Here is an 18,108-nt window from a genome sequence, read left to right on the forward strand (position 1 = left end):
TCTTTTTAGTAAGTGTTGAAATGATACTATTTTGGATATATTTGATTAAATAAAATATATTTTTAAAATTAATTTCACTTTTTTATTTCTACTATTTAAATGTGGCTACCAGAAAATTTAAACTTATGTTTGTGGTTTGCATTATATTTCTATTGAACAGTGCTGAACTTGTCTGGAAGACTAAGGGACAGGGTTATTTACTTGCACTCGCTGGGGCAGAGTGTGTGTGCAAGGATATGACGAGCTGGAACATATGCACTGCTCCTTAGCTCAGCCCTCAGGCCTCCTGCCCACCTATAGGCCCTGCTGAGATTACGCTCCTCTTCCAACTTTCTGAGGTCAGGGGCCATCCCTTTTCTTTCTTTAAACATGTCCGTTATCCCAGGGCTGGTGAGAGTGTATTAACGAGTAATGCTGGAGAGTTTCACTTACTTTTCAAGGGTTTGGAAACCTAGGTCTGGGAATGAGACAGAAAAAATAATGGGATCAAGAGAGGGCTGGGTTGGTGGGGGGTTAGGAGAAATGGGAAAGGATAGGGAAGGAACTCACAGTGGATGCCAAGATTTCAGTATTATTCTGGGACTTAACGTTAGGTGGCAGGTAATGAGTGTCAATTTTGTTATGCTTCATAAAAGGTATGTGTTACATGTATGTATCAAAATTTCTATAATTAAAATGAAACGGTTGTGGTAAGAGAATTATCAACAATGTTTATTTATATTTGAATCCCTTTATTCATTCCCACTCAGCAAATTACTGTCATGTGCCTTATATGTCGTAGTTGTTGTATATATTTTTGTTGGATTGCATTAAATTGAAGTATGGCTCTTATAACTTATCAGGGTACAGATATTTCTTATTTTATTCAAAAAATAATACCATTAAGAAATTGTCTCTAAATTTTAGTGGAAAGAACAAGGTTGAAGGTTATTTATGGCTGTCCTTGGTGGGTTCTTAGGCCACTTCCACTGGTGGAAGACACTGAGACCAACTTGCAAAAAGATTAGGAAATCTAGAATTTTAGGGCAGGGCAAACAAGCGATGTTTAATAATACTGAAAACTAGGGTAAATGTAGTTCTCTGAAATGCAAAAATCATCTAATTTTAGATTTATAGCTTTTTTAAGACAGCAGGAACAAAGCACCGGAAAATAATATATGTAAAATTTGAAATATATTTCTTTTTAATACAAAATCAGTATTTTTATTTTAAGTGTAACAAGAAAATCATTCAAGGCCCTAAGATTTAAACTCTTAAATCATTCTTATTAACAGGTATGATGGGACAAGTTTCTTCTATTGGCCAGTGGAATGTCAGTTCTGCCCTGGGTTCAAATATGTTTATTTCTTTCTTTATTTAACTCTTGAGAGTGTTGTGAGGAAAAATAACCTTTATTTATTTTTATAGTCTAAACCATAGCAGAGTGTAGGCTTTAGTAAGTGTTGGTCGAATCCAAGTTGAGTCAGTCCTTCTAATGGCTCCTACTTCTGTTTTCAGGGACTTCACCAGGGGAATAGGATCAAGACCACGACCAGGTAATTTGGTGTTGGCAGCAATGAAATAATGCGCACCTCCCTGAAATGCAATGCAATTTATGTTATAGTTTCATATCTTTCCCCCTTTTATTTCTTCAGCTTTGCTGCCTCTTGACCTGCTTCTGAAAGTGCCACCCCTCACGCTCAGGGCCCACATTAAGGAGCTAGAGGCCGAGTTAGTGATGGGGTGGCAGTCCCATAGCCTTCCTGCTGTGATTCTTCGCAATCTCAAAGACCATGGTAGTACTTATTAGATCAAGTTGGTGTCAAGCACACAATGGGCAAACACAGGATTATCGTTGGGCCTGAAATGTCTAAATGATGCTTGGGACGGGAGGCAGGGGGATTTTGTTTTGTTTGGCTGCCATAATTATTAGTTTGGCATTTAAGGATATCGAAATACTTTTCTGTGTTCACTTATTTGATTGGAATATTATAGGATGTTCCAAAATGTGCATTTCTACTTTGGTGGGAATGTTAACCAGTTGAACTATTGATGCTTAAAGTGCTTACCTACTAGTGAAAAATAGTGACTATGTTTTACATGCATGTAAAACATATACATGTACGTATGTATACATATGTTTATGTAAGCTCTAGATCTATATGATACAAGAGACTGGAGCATATCTTTTTTCTATCTCCTTTACTCTAACACAAATAGTTCTTTATGGTTATTTCTATTTGTATTTGACTAAAACAATGTTATATCACATTGTTTCTTTAATAACATAAAAATTATGGATTTTTAAAACAAATATTTATAATAATGGTTTTTGGGGAAAAAGAATGTGTTAGTTAGTTTCTAATTTCTGTTAAAGAGGACCAAAGTACAACAGTAATAGTAAAATTATTAGTTAAACCTGGACAATTCAGGAAGAAATTTAATGATTGTGCTTTTAACTTATGTATGAATATGACTCGAGTATAAAGTTCTATTTTACTACTTTGGTTAATTTGGAATTATTACCTAGTGCTGTTTTCACTTTAACTTCTTTAATTCACATTTTTTTTTGTAGAGTTAACACATATAGTGAACAAAGATGATATGAATTGATTTACTGTAATATTAGCCCATGCCTCTACATTTATTAAATTTGCCTTGGATGAGTTATTGACACTTTGGGGCCATTTACACTGTCAACATAGATGCAAAAATAAAAGATGGTTTTTGTTATTGATATGACCAAAGCTATCATGTTGACTGTATTCTACTGCTATTGTGGCATAAGGTAAGTTCATAACATAATCTTAAAGCTAAAGCAATTGTTGATTTTGTAACAGCAAGAGTGGAACACACACATGTATGTACATCTAAGCAATTCGCAGTTCTGTTGTAATGCATCATAGGAATTCCTTTTCCTAAAGGGCCTGCTGAATTGGCCCAATTTCAGATTTGACTTTATGCCAGTGAAATTGATCAGATCTTTGGACCTTTAAACAAACTATTTACATTATAGCACAGTTAACACGTAATGTATTTCTTAGACCCACAGTTTGTTATACTGTCCAATTTTTTTAATTCACTAATTCATATTTTTCAAAATTTAAAACAGAATATAATATAGCATTTCAAACTATTATCAGTGAATGCTAAAGTTTATCCATAAAGGAGATAATATAAAACACATTAATGCATATGAGAAAATTTGGGTTACTGCCTATGACAGTATGTAGTAGCTTTCTATTTTCGAGTTAAAAAAAAAAGAAATCTTTATTTTCCTCAATCTTAATGCAAAGTTGTTTTTCTGCATATTATAAAAGTCATACTTTTTAAAGAGGTGCAGTTAAGTTTGGACTATTGGTTGCTTTATCAAATCACAAATAATTGGTACCAGCCACACCACTTAGGTCCCCTCACCTGCCAATCATGCTCCACTCCATTTGTGATCTCTGTATCTCTATCCTAGCTAAGAGAATAAAAAGGTGTCATGGGACACTGTTGGTCTGGTTACTTGTGAGTTACACTTTATGTATGCCTCACTCAGAATAGGCAAAGCGCTGAAACATATAAATGATGTATTTAAAAAAAATAATCAGATTATATTAACATATTTTCATTTATTTAAAAATTGATTTAGATAAAATCAATTTTATCTTGGATAAAAAGGAACATGCTGGAAATTACGTATAACCAACAGCTACAGCCCTGTATTGCCTAAATATGCTGGGGAAAAAATTGTCAGGGACGGGAGATTTTCATCAAAACCTGGGTATGCCCCGAGGTCTATATCTAGTATGTGAATATCATTTTCCACATGCTATGGCAGAACAAAGGGTGAGAACTATTATTTTAGAGTGCCCGGTGGGTGTATTATAATATCTTGCCTCTGTGGTACTTCTAAAATGTGGACTTCTGGGTCGATATTGTGATGATACAGCAGTATTTAATGCACCTCCAAACTCCTGTAGAACAGATAACTGTGGAACCATTTCAAGTTAATACAATTAAAAGTCCTCTTGTTCTTTTAATACTAACTAGATTGTGTAAATAATTTATTTTATACAAATTCTTTAGGTTACATAATAGACTGTAGTCCTCTGCCAACAGAAATGAAAATTTAGGAATTCCTATATTGCACAGATGAAAATGTTAACAGTAATTAATGTGGCACGAATGAATGAACAAACATTTTAAACATGTTAATTATTTTAGCTCTACTTCCCTAACTTCAGTCACTTGTAGATTACCATTGCACAAATTTGGCCATACCTGAGTACCATCTGTATCATTCTCCTAATGTATGCTTCTTTAATTTGACTCACTTTGTCAACTTAAATTTATTTAAAGAGGAGTTTATGTTATTGCTACAAATGGGAAGCCAGTAGAGTTTCACATGATATCATCTATACTAGAGTATAGATGTCATCTGTAAAAATAAATGCAAATCTAAGCAAGACAACATTGTTAAATTCTAAGTAGATATTGCTGTCTGCTTATCCTGTGGTCTGTTTTCTTTGTTATGAAAGAACATTAGGTAATCTTTGAGAAATGGTGACGACATACTTGCTTCACACTGAAACTTAATCTTGATATAATCAGTAGAAGGAAAAGAAAATTAAAAAAGGAATACTTTTCATACACAATCTACTTACTGTGTAAAATTATATTGTGTTGTAAGTACCCTATGCCTCGGAAAACTCAATTTTTAAAAATAATTCTTTGGTTCTGTTGGCTATAGAGTCAAATGAATTAATCAAACAAGATATTTTGAATGAAAAAGAAAAAGTCTAGGATCTGTTGATATAAAAAACAGTCCTTTCCTGTTAAAGTAGGGGAAATGGTGTCCTATATTTGTGAAAATAAAGTCATACCAAAACATATTACGAGAAATGTATTCTTTGTCATATACATAGAGTACATTTTAATATTATGGATATCAATGTGGGTCAAATGTAAATTTTTAAGAGTATCAGTCAAACCCATATTTAAAGTGCAAATGTAATGTCAACTAAGAGTATGGCCTAATTTGACTGGATTGCCACTGATGTTTTTCCTTTCCTTGATTAGTTTTTCATTTTCCAGTCGCTAACACCCAGGTTGTGAGCTGATGTATGGAAATTTTTGTGCTCTGCATTTTGAATAGAAATTGTCACTTCATGACTTCTAGGCTCTTAATTTTATTTTCTTACTAGATGACAGGGAATCTATTTTTATACTTGTCCTTTGTTCGTAAAGGTCACATCTAAATAGTCAGTGTCTCATCCAAACATGCCATAGAGCACAGCTAATATTTTAGTTGCTTCATTATGAGCAACTTTCAGTAGCTTACTTTCAAATTAGTTACTAACATAAAGTACGTAATACTAAATTTTATAGTTGCCAAAGTGATTTTAAGTATATGCATTCTCTCATTTTATGGCATAACAATTCTTCTAGCATATAAAAATGTACTTGCCGGAGTTTAATCAAAATTTATATGCGTACTAGTCTATAGATGCAATTTAACATATAATTATATACTCTTCTATATTGTTTATTGGGATTTGGATATAATTAGCTGTATTTCCCAACCACCTTAGAAGCATCTTTAGTAAAGTTTGCATATATCTTGAGTATGTCCTCTGAGATCAGGCCCTTGAAAACTACTTATTGTGTAACTGATGCAGACTCACCACTGTATAAATCCTTATTTATCCTTGCTATTGAGAATGACTGTATAAGTAATCTTATGACTACTTAAAGAATGGGGAAACAATGATATTTTAATGTTAGACTTCAGACTGAGGAAGGAGTGGGAGGCACAAATTTATTTTACCGATGATAATTTGCTTCTGAATTCTTCATGCCAAGGGAGTCACTGGGGGCGTGTGGACTAGGTGCCAGGAGGATGCTTCCTGGAGATGATGTACACTTCTTTTTTGTTTTTATTTGTTTATCCTTTGATTGATATTGTCTTTCCAAAGAGATACTCAGACTCACAAGTTATTGATGGTCCTAATCTAAGACAAAGTGAGTGCAAACTGCAAATTGTTGTTAAATGACAGCTCCCAACCCTGCCCGAGGGTTTCTGCCCTGGGGGAAATGCTAAATGGAAGGAGGGGGGAAGTTACACCACTACCGGGTAGGACTAAAGGGAGGTCAGTGTGGCTTGGGTGATGATGGTAGAATAGTGTTCAAAATAACTGAGTGAAAAGCAAGGCTCTCAAATTCAAAATTGCCATTATTAATTATTTTTAATGAAATTTAAAACATGGTTTCAGAGTATATTCAACTACCTTTTGAGTTGTCATCATGTAGTAATTTGACTTGAGGATGGTGACAGGCTAGACAGTGTTAATGAGAAAGAGGCAAGAGCCTTCTTTCTAGCTGGGCCACCAGTGCAGCTAGGCCTGTCCTCCAGCACAGCCAAGACCACATCCATGCTTAATAGACATTCCTCACTGCAGATTCCATAGATTATTTGGGATGTTTTAGATAGTGAGTTAATTAAAAATTTTTATGTAACTACTTTTTAAAACCATATTGGAGTGCAAAAGCACAATTCTTTAGCAAGGGTCTTAGTTTTATTTAACCCTTTAATGATGGAACCAGATGGAGAATAAAAAAGCTGGTTCCAAGAGCATTTAAAGAACAAGGATCTATATAGTTAGTCAAGAAAGAAATGCTGAAATAACATTGCTAAATTAACTATAAGATTGGTGAAATCTCTACAAGGCAAATTTCTACCATAAGTTTTTGTGATTAGCTTCTTGATTGACCTGTGAACTCATACCAATATGTCAATTTCTGCAGGTTAGTCACTAATATTACACACTGTACACTGCTTGCACCTTTATCAGTGTAGATTGTTAGTTAAATATACTGGGACATTACCCACAAATATTAGATTAGGGTCAAGTGGGGGTTATTAGAAAATGCTCTAGCATGATATCAGAGAATCAAGCAATGATCGTTTTATCTAATTTCCATGATTGGGATAAACCTATCTTGTTCAGGTAATTGAATTTGGGGAGACGGAGGATGATCACATCTGTTGTTTCTGTTCCTTTTAGTTTGATTGGTTAACCTTTGCATCCATAGTGCTGAAACTGTGTTTTTCACGTCACAGTATCTTATTCCTGATAATTCTGGGCTGCAGCAATACAGTTGACTTTCATACAAAAAAAAAAAAAAAAAAAAAAGAGAAGAAAAGAAAAGAAAAAGTTCCTTCTAAGAGGAATACAGGAAGCCAGAATGACTTGGTCAGTCATTGTAGCATTGCATAAGAAATAACTAAGTCAGTGGAGAAATGTCAGGCTGTATGGACTACACCAAATGCATATGCTAGTTTTAGACCACAAATTCAGGAACAAAAATTTAACTTTCTATATTTTTCCAACATTGAACTTAATTTTTATATTGAGCCCCCTTCCAGTTATCAGAAAACATAATCAATTAGCTTAAAGGTAAATGTCCATGTTTGGTGATTTCTCTATCATATCAGGCTTAAAGTCAGTCAAATTAAGGATTGCTCTTCTCTCTCTTCTTCCCTGGGTGATATTTTTGTTCCGAGGATTTCATTGGCATCATGGTCCTGGGGCTTTGAGACCATCAGTGCTGGTGTCTAATCTGATTATTGAGTATGGTTACCCTTCCACGTTGGCATCCAAAGAAATGACAGAGCCCTACCTGCTTTCCAGTTCCCAGTCCATGTTTCCACCAGTGGCTGTGTTCCCTAGAACGAAGGCAAGACATCGGTAGGACAAGCTCTCTCGTGCTGTCAGCTCACCTTGTCAGGTGTCTAGGAAGGTTAGCCTGCTGGTCCCCACCTCTCCAGGCCTGGAGATTTGGGACTTCAGTAGAGACTCTTTGCCTCTGATACCCCAGGAAGCCTCACTTGATCCTGTGCTATATGGTGTAGGGAACATCTGCATGACTACGGCCTCCCAGAGATCCCCATGGCAACTGGGCACACGGCTTTACCACTCCTGAATCACTAAACTTAGACAGTTCCATCATCCAACTCTTCCTTCCTGCCTGCTCCAACCCCACACTTTGCCCAAAGTGAGCTGGAATTTGAGTCTTTTCTGAGATTTTCCTTGCTTCTCATTTTCTCTTCATCCTCCCTCTTCAGAGAAACTTTATTTTATCCAGGAGGGACAGGAAGAAGAGTTTATTCAGCAACAGTTGTTTTGAATCTCTCTGCATTTTGCTTTTAAAGGCCAGGAATGTACTCTCTCCGTTCCCTGGTTCCTTTCTTCCACCCCACCTTAGAGAAATGTAAGTCTCCATTGCATGCTTGACAATAGGAGCCTCATGAAATCAGAACTAAGTGTGGGAAATAATGCAACAGTGAATTCCCTACACAGCATCTCACCATGTATATTGTGTAGTCATTTCTAAGAACTTCTACTTTAAGCACCTTGAGGTCATACTTCGAAGAAATAGCTAAAGAGATAGCAAGTTTGGAACTGGGGGAAGCTCTCCCTAACACACACACACACACACACACACACACACACACACACACACACACAACCTGAACAGGATGTGAGATGCATTATGTAAAGGTGACTCAGCCAGAATTCAAGAGAGAAGGCTTTCAAAGTAACCTTGCTTCTTTTGCCTTTATAGAGTTTGTATCTGAAGGTTCAAATGAAAGGGGAGTGAAAGGAGCTGAGGCTTTGATGCAGTTTCCTGCCATCCTGTGGGAAATTCCACTGGGATGTGGCTTTACGGGGAAGTAGGCCCTTTCTAACAATTTCTGCCTGATTGTGGAACTTCCTGTTGGTTTGTGTTGGGAGGGATTTCCTGCCCTCGCCCCCAGTCATCATCTTCTCTCTCATTTTCCTCTCCCTTTCCATGGGATGTCATCCTCTCCATGACTGAGTCCAAGCTGCAGCTCCTGCTCCCACAGTCCCCACAGGCTATTCCAATTCCGACCTTCTGACTTCAGCTCTAGGCCTCTTCTCATGAGATCACCCTTCCTGACATAGTCTCTCTTATGGCTCCTTGCCATCATCTACAGGCCCTGGCTACCTCTTCAGCTCTTATTGTTCTTCACACCTGATAAACTAGACACTGTGCTGTTCTCCAGAGGTGGCCCTCACTTTGCTGGAACTGTTTCTCCTATTCAGAAGCTGCCAATCAAATATACAGTCCCTCACACCAAATCGTCCTGTGCCTATTGAAGACCTACTAATTCTTCATGGTCTTCTCAAATGAAACCTTTCCATCAATTCTCTATCCTCCGTCCCATGGTTCTGTGGGTGAACCTCCCATGAAGCTCTTGTGAGTGCAGCATCCTTTGTCTAACTTCTAGCACCTTCCACACTGCTGGGCATAGGGGTTGATTACTGAACATCTGTAGATTTGAACTATAGTTCAGTTACTTCATTTCATGTACTTAAAGGAAAGAGGTGAGAGTGAATCTGTTCACCATACTTAAAAATTTGTTTTCTTTCAACAGGGAAGTTGGTCCAATAGAGAGAAGCCCATGTATGTTTTAGCCCCATTCAAAATGGAAAAATATTTTCCACTTCTGTGGGGAGCTTCTGCCCCAAAACTTTATCTTCTCCTGTTGTTCAAACATTTCTGACTCTTAGCAGAGAGAATTCAGAAAAACAGTAGGTTGATACTATATCTTAGTCAACTGGGGGAATACAGTGTAATCCAACTCTTGTTCAGTTTGTAGTAATTAACAGCTTCAGGGCTCACATTGTGAATTGTAGTTTCAGTAGACAGGATATATGGTGTAAATCAGGTCTCAAAGGACAGGGACATGCAACAAATAACTTGGTGTAGCAACGTGCCGTGAGATAGTAAGTCAGAACAGAGTGCGCTGCACAGGACGCTGAGACCTAATGCTGCCCATTTATTCCATGTATATGATTTGCAAAAATATTCAATCCATTAACTGTTCAAAGGAATAGGTAGAACATCGTGTTAAAAGTTGCAACCCTTTTAAGAAAAGAAATAGTATTTCAGGCCTAGGAAGGAGTGTAAATATTTTATGAGGTAACCAGAGGAATTGTCCATGATTTCACAGCCTCCAACTCATAAATTAGGAGGACAATCGGGAGCCTCTCAAATCCAGTGTAGACTGAGCCAGTGTGGTGTTTTAGGGCCCCCTCGCTTCCCATCCCAGCACTCACTTGCTTTGTGTTCTTGGTCAGGCAGTTTCCTTAATCTCAGTATCCTTATCTGTAAAATGGGGATTAAAAATCCATCCTTCAGAAAGGTTGTGAGAATTAGATGAGAATAAATGTGTAAATCCCTTCCAGTATCTCACCCAAGTTCCCGCTCAAAAAACACTAGTCTTCCTCCAGTTCTCCTCCGTACCACGCCTGAGGGGAAACATCGCTATTTATAGCTATTTTGCTCACCTCAGAGTAAGTGAGCAAAACTCATTAGTTCTTTTATTTTTTTGACACTTTTATGTATGTTACCTCTTACGGGGAATTTTCTAGTTTCTTTCTAAGTTTCAAAACACTAATTAAATTCACTAAAAATTATTAAAGGAATACGAAGTAGTCTAATTTTAAACTTCGATTTTACTTAGATTTTACATTTTAATAAGTCCAATACTGTCTACCTTTTGCAATAGGAACCACATAAATATGAATCATGGGCATACTCTATATGAATGACATTGAAATATGATCTACTTCTTGATGTCTTTTTAAGGGAAAATTGTTTTAACAAAATGATTCTTAGGACAAAATTGTCAATGTAAATATGTGTTGCATTTTATTGTGTGTGAATAGTTAGGATATATAGTATTTTTAGTGGGCTAATCTGAAAGATTTATTGAGAGAGAATGCTTTAAAACTCAAAATGATGATGGCTAACATTTTCCATGATCTTGGTAGTTACTAATATTTAAATAAAGAATAAAAATTTTAAAAATCTATTTGGATATTTACCCTTTTTTGTTTTCTTAAAATGATTAAGGGCTAAATAAATATACATTTTAGGGTAGGGGGATATAAAAAATTGTGAAGATTTGATCAGATAGGAAAAGAGGAATAATAGTTCTCATACCCAGGATTAGCTGAAATTGTTCAGGAAATCAAGAGGGTTTGCAAATGTTATAGCAAGATTTCCTGCCCATCATTGCCAGTCTCACAGTTTCTTTGCTCCCCAATCCTAACTCACGTGATGCCTCCAACATATCTCAGTAATCTTGCCAGAGCGTCCCAGGATGCTGGCATCTTGCCATGACACAGCAGCAACAGGTACCAAAGAGACTGTCCTGGTGGTACCCGAGACTAAAAATTACCCTTAGTCTAGGTGATGGGAGTGGGAAAAGCCCTTTAAATTAAAAAGAAGTAACAGATTAGGTGAAAATGCTTCTAATATATAAAATGCAATTAAAGGGTAAGTGTTCAGACTATGTCAAGAGCTCTTACTAACCAATAAGAAAAAAGAAGCATGGGACACAGACAGGAAATTCACCAAAGAAGTGCAATAACCTCACCAGCCTTCAGATACTTGTGAGCACAAAATAAAACAAAATCAGACTGACAATTGAAAAGTTTGATAATATGTGGTGTTGATCAAGGTGTAGAAAATGGATTCCCTTCTCATCAGAGGGCAAATTGATTCAGCCACTTTAAAGTCTATTTGTTAAAATAAGAAATATGTATATCCAGATGCCCAACTAGTATTTAATTTCTCCTATCTACCCTAAGAGACCTTTGTACTTACGCACAATGAGGCATACATGTGTATTCTCACTGCAGCATCATTTATAATCATGAGAAATTGAAAGTAAACTAAGTGTCCATCAAGACAGAAGTGGCTCAGTAAACTATGATGCATGCAGAACATGTAGTACTATTCAATAGTGATTATAAAAAAATGAGCTAAAATTGTGGATTGACAAAAAAAGAATGTCCATGACAGACTGAGTGAGGAATAAATTTGTAAAACAGTCTTATGCTATGTCACCATTTATTTGAAAAGAGAGAAAGGAAGAATGAGGTAATACTGTAGTTTTCTATAATAGTAGCTTTCACATTTTATATCTTGACTGAGTGGATTCTTACTATGTGCAATGCACTCTGACATTTTTCTATCCTGTTCCATTTCATTCCATCCCATTTTTCAAAATGCTGTCCATGACCCATTAAACTGATTTCAGGACTCAGCCACATTTTGAAAAATACTGTTCTGAAGTAACACACTTATGCATGTAAATGGATAGAAAAGTGACTAGAAGGCAACACACGAGGGTGGTATCAGAGATTAGGAGGAGGCTGATGGGGGTGGTTCCAGGGAGCCTCCAGCCTCTTTTGCAATATTTAGTTTTTTTTAATGTTTGTTTGCTGGTTTTACAAGGGGCCTGTATAACTAAACATTTGTAAATTTACTTTTTAAAGAGCCATCAAATCTATTTTTAAAAGTCAAGAATTTCCTGGGATTGAGAGAGCGTGGTCAAAGGGTCTTAAGAGCAACTTTAAGTTACATTGCATAACTGAGTAATTCAGAAGGTAGGCATCTAGCCTTTTTGTATCTAGGGCCACAGATGAACACATTCTTGTGGCAAGATAGAGTCAGACTCATGTGACATCCCATTCAAAATGTCATCACAAGTCTAAGAATGCTCTGCCATGCTGAGAGTTTAACTCATTCCCCTATAAATGTCCATGTACCAAAAACATAAATTAGTCAATATAAAGTGATCAAAACCAAGCCCTTTAGTTTCAGAAAATGCAAAGTTAATGTTCCTGTTGCAGCATCCACTAGGCCACATTACATGGTCTCTAGTTTTAGGTATGAGTCTAAACAGACAGTTACATTTTAAGAATTATTTCTGCAAGAAGCATCATTGTAGAAAATATGATATGTGTACAGTCGGCCACCTATACAAGCTGGAGCCAACACCTCCAATTCTCTGTTTTCTATTTTAGATCTGTCTTAATTTGTCCTGATTTACCTTCACATTTTTACCCTAACAGTGATTTACTAAATCTTTGCTAAGGGTCAAGTAATTGATGTTTAAAACGAGTTAGGCACAGTTCCTAGGGAAGATAGATTGTTTAAATTTCAAACATTTAAACAAAGTATTAAATGCATATGAATGAGAACTAAATTACTTCTTGTGTAAATTTCTCAATTAACTCAGAAAGATATCCATAAGGAAAATAATAGTTGACACCAAGCTAGCCTAAAACTGTGAAAGTGGTGTGGCTCTATGATGAAAATTTGGGATAAATTATAAATGTGTCCTCTTTAGACCTAGATAGAAATCCAGGTGAAAATTATAATTTGTAATGATTAAGGATTTGAAAGTTACTTAGTTCTAAGTAAATTTTTTGGTTTTGGGTTATTTTTCCTGTAAGATTGTCTATTCAGTGTTTGCATTTAATAGTTTTAATCAATTAGTTTTAAAATAAGTCAAATGAATTTAAAAGCAGTCTCTTAACTGCACATATCTAAAGCCCAGCTTTTCAATGACTACAGTATCCAAGGCACTACTGCCTCCTTGTGGCAGCCTGATGTAATTGCAGGCAAAAATTCTGAGAGCGAGAGAGCGAGAGAGCGAGAGAGCGAGAGAGCGAGAGAGCGAGAGAGCGAGAGAGCGAGAGAGAGAGAGGGAGAGAGAGAGAGAGAGAGGGAGAAACTTTCAGATATTATGAGAGGTAACATCATTATGTTACTTAGACATCAGAGAAGTAAAGGGAAGGAATTGTGCATCCAATATTATAAAGTATCAAAGTGCTACGGGGTCTCTGTATATCATTTCATTGGTAGAATGAGAGTCTTTGCTTAATTTTTGTTTTCTTCAGAATTTTACCCCAGTTTCCACTCATATCACTTCTAAGAGAGAAATCCACGGTCTTGACTAACTGAAATATTTATCACCCACAGCATCTGCAGGAATAGCTGTGTCCCAGAGGAAAGTTCGTCAGATCAGTGATCCTATCCAGCAGATCTTAATTCAGCTTCACAAAATCATCTACATCACGCAGGTCAGTGCTAGCTTTTTAGTTCCTTCTTACCTGAAATACAAGTTTGCTGCTAATATTGCTGAATAATTTCTTTGTGAAACTTTCAGTTAGAGTCAATATTTGTTGTTATCCTCCCAACTAAATGTATTTGGAGGTACTTTGTCTTAACAGCAGAACTACGGAGGTAGGAGGGTACAAAAAGCAAATACATCGGATTTTCCCTATGACCTCAAACATACTCTTTCTCTGTTAATCCCCAACCTAAACCAAACTTCAACGCAAATGGGCCTCAGTGTGGGGATGAAAGTGAGGACAGAGCTGGGCTTTTGAAGCAGCTTCACTGCAGGAAAAGAATGGGAAAGTAGCGTCCACTCACAAATCCTGGGATGATTGTGTTAAAAACCAGGACCTCTCAGAGAAATGAAACCTAAAAGCTCACAAAATCAAGGATTTGTAAAACTTCCTTTTTGTGACTCTTCCTTCAGTGACTCTTGGGCACTGGGGAAGCAGTCACTGCTTAAAAATAGCTATTAATTGTTTATAGAAATGTGTCTAACTTGAATGTTCACTTACCAAAGGTGTGTACTGTAAATGAGCAAAGAACTTTTTGTAAATAAAGAAAGTACTGGACAAGAAAGTAACTATTATTTTGAAATTTAAGGTTGCATGTCTTATGCAGTTCATTCATTTGACATGTATTATTAGGTGCCTACTATGTGCCAACCACAATTCTAGGCATTTGAGACATATCAGTGAGCAAAACATATAAACATTCTCTCACCCAAAGATTCAGAGAATCTTACCCAATGTGGGGATTCTGTCCGTTGTCAACTGTGGCAATTTCAATTATACATTCAGGTACTAGAGAGAAATACCACCAGATCAGTGGACCAACTGGGTTCATTATAAGTCAAACTTGGGCTAATATATCTGTGGCCTCCTCTAAAAGAGCAAACAAAACAAACAGAAAACCATTTTGATTGGTGTTCCACAGTGACATTATAAAACTCAAAGAATAAGTGTCAGTTTGCAACCAGTGTCCAGTGTCCCATGTCCCCGAAAGCCTGTGTATTTCCTGCTCCCGAGTAAACAGTCCCTGTGGAAATGGCTGCAGATCTCTTTACGGAAGGCTTGGGCGGTGAATTTATAGTGTGTCCCTAATAGCAGTGTTTCGAGGCTCTTCCTCAAGAGGCCCTAGCTTTCCCACTAACCAAACAGCATTGGATCTTTGAACTGACTTGAGCCTGGAAACTGTGTGAGAGGCTATGATTCTCCACTGCGGCAACAGCAAGTCAACTCATGTTTTTGTCTGCCAGACCTAGAACTTCTTTTCTGTTATATATATTAGGAATGCTGTGGTATGCTGAGGGCCTACAGTTAAGCCTTGAACAATGCAGGGGGTAAGGGCACTGACCCTTGTGCAGTCAAAAATTTATGTAAAACTTTTGATACCCCACCCCCCCCAAAAAAAATAATAACCACAACTTAACTACAGTCCCTTGGGCTCCACAGGGACTGGATGCTCAAGTCCCTTTATAAAATGGCACAGAACAATGCATGCAGTGTGCCCTCTGCATCGGTGGCTTCCCAACCGTGGATGGAAAATACCCACACCACAGCCCTTGTAGTCTTCATACTGCCTACCGGCCAAGGGCAGCAGCCACTTGGGCATCCAAGACACTCACTCAGTTGGCTCTTCATCAGTGTGATAACCTGGTTAATTATGATGCCACCGCATGCCATGGCATCCTATGTATGTCCTATTGGCAAAAACCTTAGCACTGGGCTCAGTTCCAAGGGCACAATCAATTCAATTCCCAAATCCCATCCATATGGGTCTTTCTCCTAGGACATTCGTGGAACCAAATCTGTATCGGTGAGGGTCCAGTCAGGAGACAGACACAACACAGTAATTTCAACAGGGAAGGTTTAATATGAAGAATTGTTACCTGAAACCGATATTATCTATGAAGGAGGGGAAAAGAAATCTAGAGAACATAGGGAGAGCAGATAGGGAAATCACTACTTACAGGACTAACGCATAGCACCCAAGAAAGGAACAAAATAGGAGAGGACACCCCCATCTCCCGGGCTGAGGTTCAGGCGTCACTGGAAAGGTCAGAGAGCTCCTCTGAGGTGCTGTGCTGGAGAAACTAGTAGGGCAGCTTCCCTCTGGGGGGTTGGGGCAAGCCACCCATGGTGAGGTGTCGTGCTGTGGAACTTGCTGGAAATTAGCACGCGGGGGTGCTGTGATGCGAAGTGCCCTTTATAGGAGCAGCTGACCACAGGGAGGGGTAGTTCCATGGAACTCTCTGGGAAGCCACCTGCAGGATTTGTGCCACTGAGTCTGGCTGGGGGTAAGCATCTCTAGGGGCCCCCATTGCTGCTGACTGCTCAGTGCTGCAGGACTCGGGCAAGGCAGGAGCTTCCCAGGAACCAGAGACAAGCTCCATCCTACTCCGGTGTTCCTTCAGTGCCTCTACTGATAAGCTGAACATCCTGCCAATTGGCAGGGGAGAAATATTTCAGGATCACAAATAGGACAGTGAAGGATGGATTTGGAGATAGGAGGCAATAAATTGACCACTGGCATACTTTGTCTGAGAGGCAAGCAAGGGAGTCCCTTCTCTGGGACCCACCCACCTCTGAATTCTCTCTCATTGCTTCCTTTTTGACATCTCTCTCTAGCCTGGGGAGTAGCCTTACTCTTACTTGTCACATGTTTTTTTATTACTCCAAATCTCGTGTTCTTTTCAGATATTCTGAGGGCTACCCTTTTGAGATTCAAGAGTCCGAAATTGATTACATTTTCTCCATTGTCTGCTGTCAGCCTTTCTCCTAGGCAATCACACAGAATTGTCTACCTGGTTAAATGAAAGGATGCAGGGACACAAGGAAATATAAGGGTGGGGCCAGAAACTTGACTAGCAAGTCCAAATACAATATGCTCTATCTCTATTGTGTAAAGATATTATATTCAAAATTACATTTCCATTTAAATACTGATATGGAAATATGGAGAAAGCATTCTTCACTTTGGTGTAATGGAAATAACTTTACATAGCTTTCCTCAATGATTAACTACTAAATTGAGAGAAAATACCCTTTGAAACTTAAATACAGTGTTCGTATGCCTGTCTTGCTCAGTTTTGTACAAAAGAATACCTTTTAATGGAGACACTCCATTTTTTTATTATATTCCAAAGTATTTTAAAGCAAGAATGAAACTGTTGTGAATGGCTTACTATTATGCGCTTAAGTTGGCAGCATAACAAACGATTTCACAGTTTTAAGGCAAGATGGAATTCCATGCTACAAGCTCCCATATAACCATTGTAGTTTTTAAAATGTACTTCCAGAATACTTTAAAGTTTATGGGATTGCACATAATAAGGAATAATTTCTCTTTGGGAAACTAAATTACTGAGCGAACCAAAGTCAGTGCCTTTCGAAGGCAGGAGATAAATATAAGTCTAAACATTAAACTAGTGTATTTGCTGTAGGTTATAGACCAAGATCAGTTTTCTCTCTCTCTCTGCAAATGGCAAAGGAAAACCGCTAAAAGTAAAACTGAAATGACAAAACAAACAAGAAACAACAAAAGCACTTTCTTGTTCACATATTTATTTACTAGTCAAACTCTCACAGACTATACTGATGCTGTCTGTGGTAGCTCACCTGAATTTCAGGGCCCCTCCTGACAACCAACCGATGACCTTTTAGGGGAAAGTGCTTACTTTTGGCTGGTGGTGGCCTTTTCTATCTGGTTTCCATGGAGACAGATCTGTGGAAATAATCTACAAGCAACTATTTTTAAAAGGCAGGATGGATGTTAAAATCCTTACCCTGCCTTCACTGATTTGACATCTGTTTTCATCAAAACTAAGATGGTAATCTTAAGACCAGCAAGCTGAGAATGAAATCAATGTGGTTCATTTCCATTGCTGGAAACCAAAATCGATCTCTGGGCGATCAGATGACCAAAGTACTCACGTTACCTTTTCGAACGAGTCTTTATGTGTTATTGCTTAGGTAAGACCCACAGAGCCAAATTCAGCTTTGGATTTAACTCTATACTTAGGATGTGATTGCTTTCTTAAATGAATGCTTTGAAAGTCAGCATAGAGCAACTTTAGAAAATTAAACATCTGTCTCCTAGAGAACAGACAGGCAGTTTGGTGGGAGCTCCTTCCGA

General features: G+C 37.7%; 1 protein-coding gene across 6 annotated transcripts in view; it reads left to right on the plus strand.

Annotated features, from left to right (window-relative positions):
* NEK10 (NIMA related kinase 10) overlaps nucleotides 1-18,108 on the plus strand; it is a 192,433-nt gene that overhangs the window by 149,847 nt on the left and 24,478 nt on the right. For 4 of the 6 annotated variants that reach the window (XM_033133041.1, XM_033133040.1, XM_033133042.1 and 1 more), the window contains 3 exons: nucleotides 1,498-1,535; nucleotides 1,635-1,775; nucleotides 13,834-13,934. In XM_033133041.1, coding sequence (XP_032988932.1) covers nucleotides 1,498-1,535; nucleotides 1,635-1,775; nucleotides 13,834-13,934 — 280 coding nt within the window. The remainder of the gene's footprint in view (nucleotides 1-1,497; nucleotides 1,536-1,634; nucleotides 1,776-13,833; nucleotides 13,935-18,108) is intronic. The other 2 variants (XM_033133044.1, XM_033133046.1) reach the window with 1 other exon arrangement.

The sequence above is a fragment of the Rhinolophus ferrumequinum genome, chromosome 17 (assembly GCF_004115265.2).
Source record: "Rhinolophus ferrumequinum isolate MPI-CBG mRhiFer1 chromosome 17, mRhiFer1_v1.p, whole genome shotgun sequence".
In the NCBI taxonomy this organism is placed as follows: domain Eukaryota; kingdom Metazoa; phylum Chordata; class Mammalia; order Chiroptera; family Rhinolophidae; genus Rhinolophus; species Rhinolophus ferrumequinum.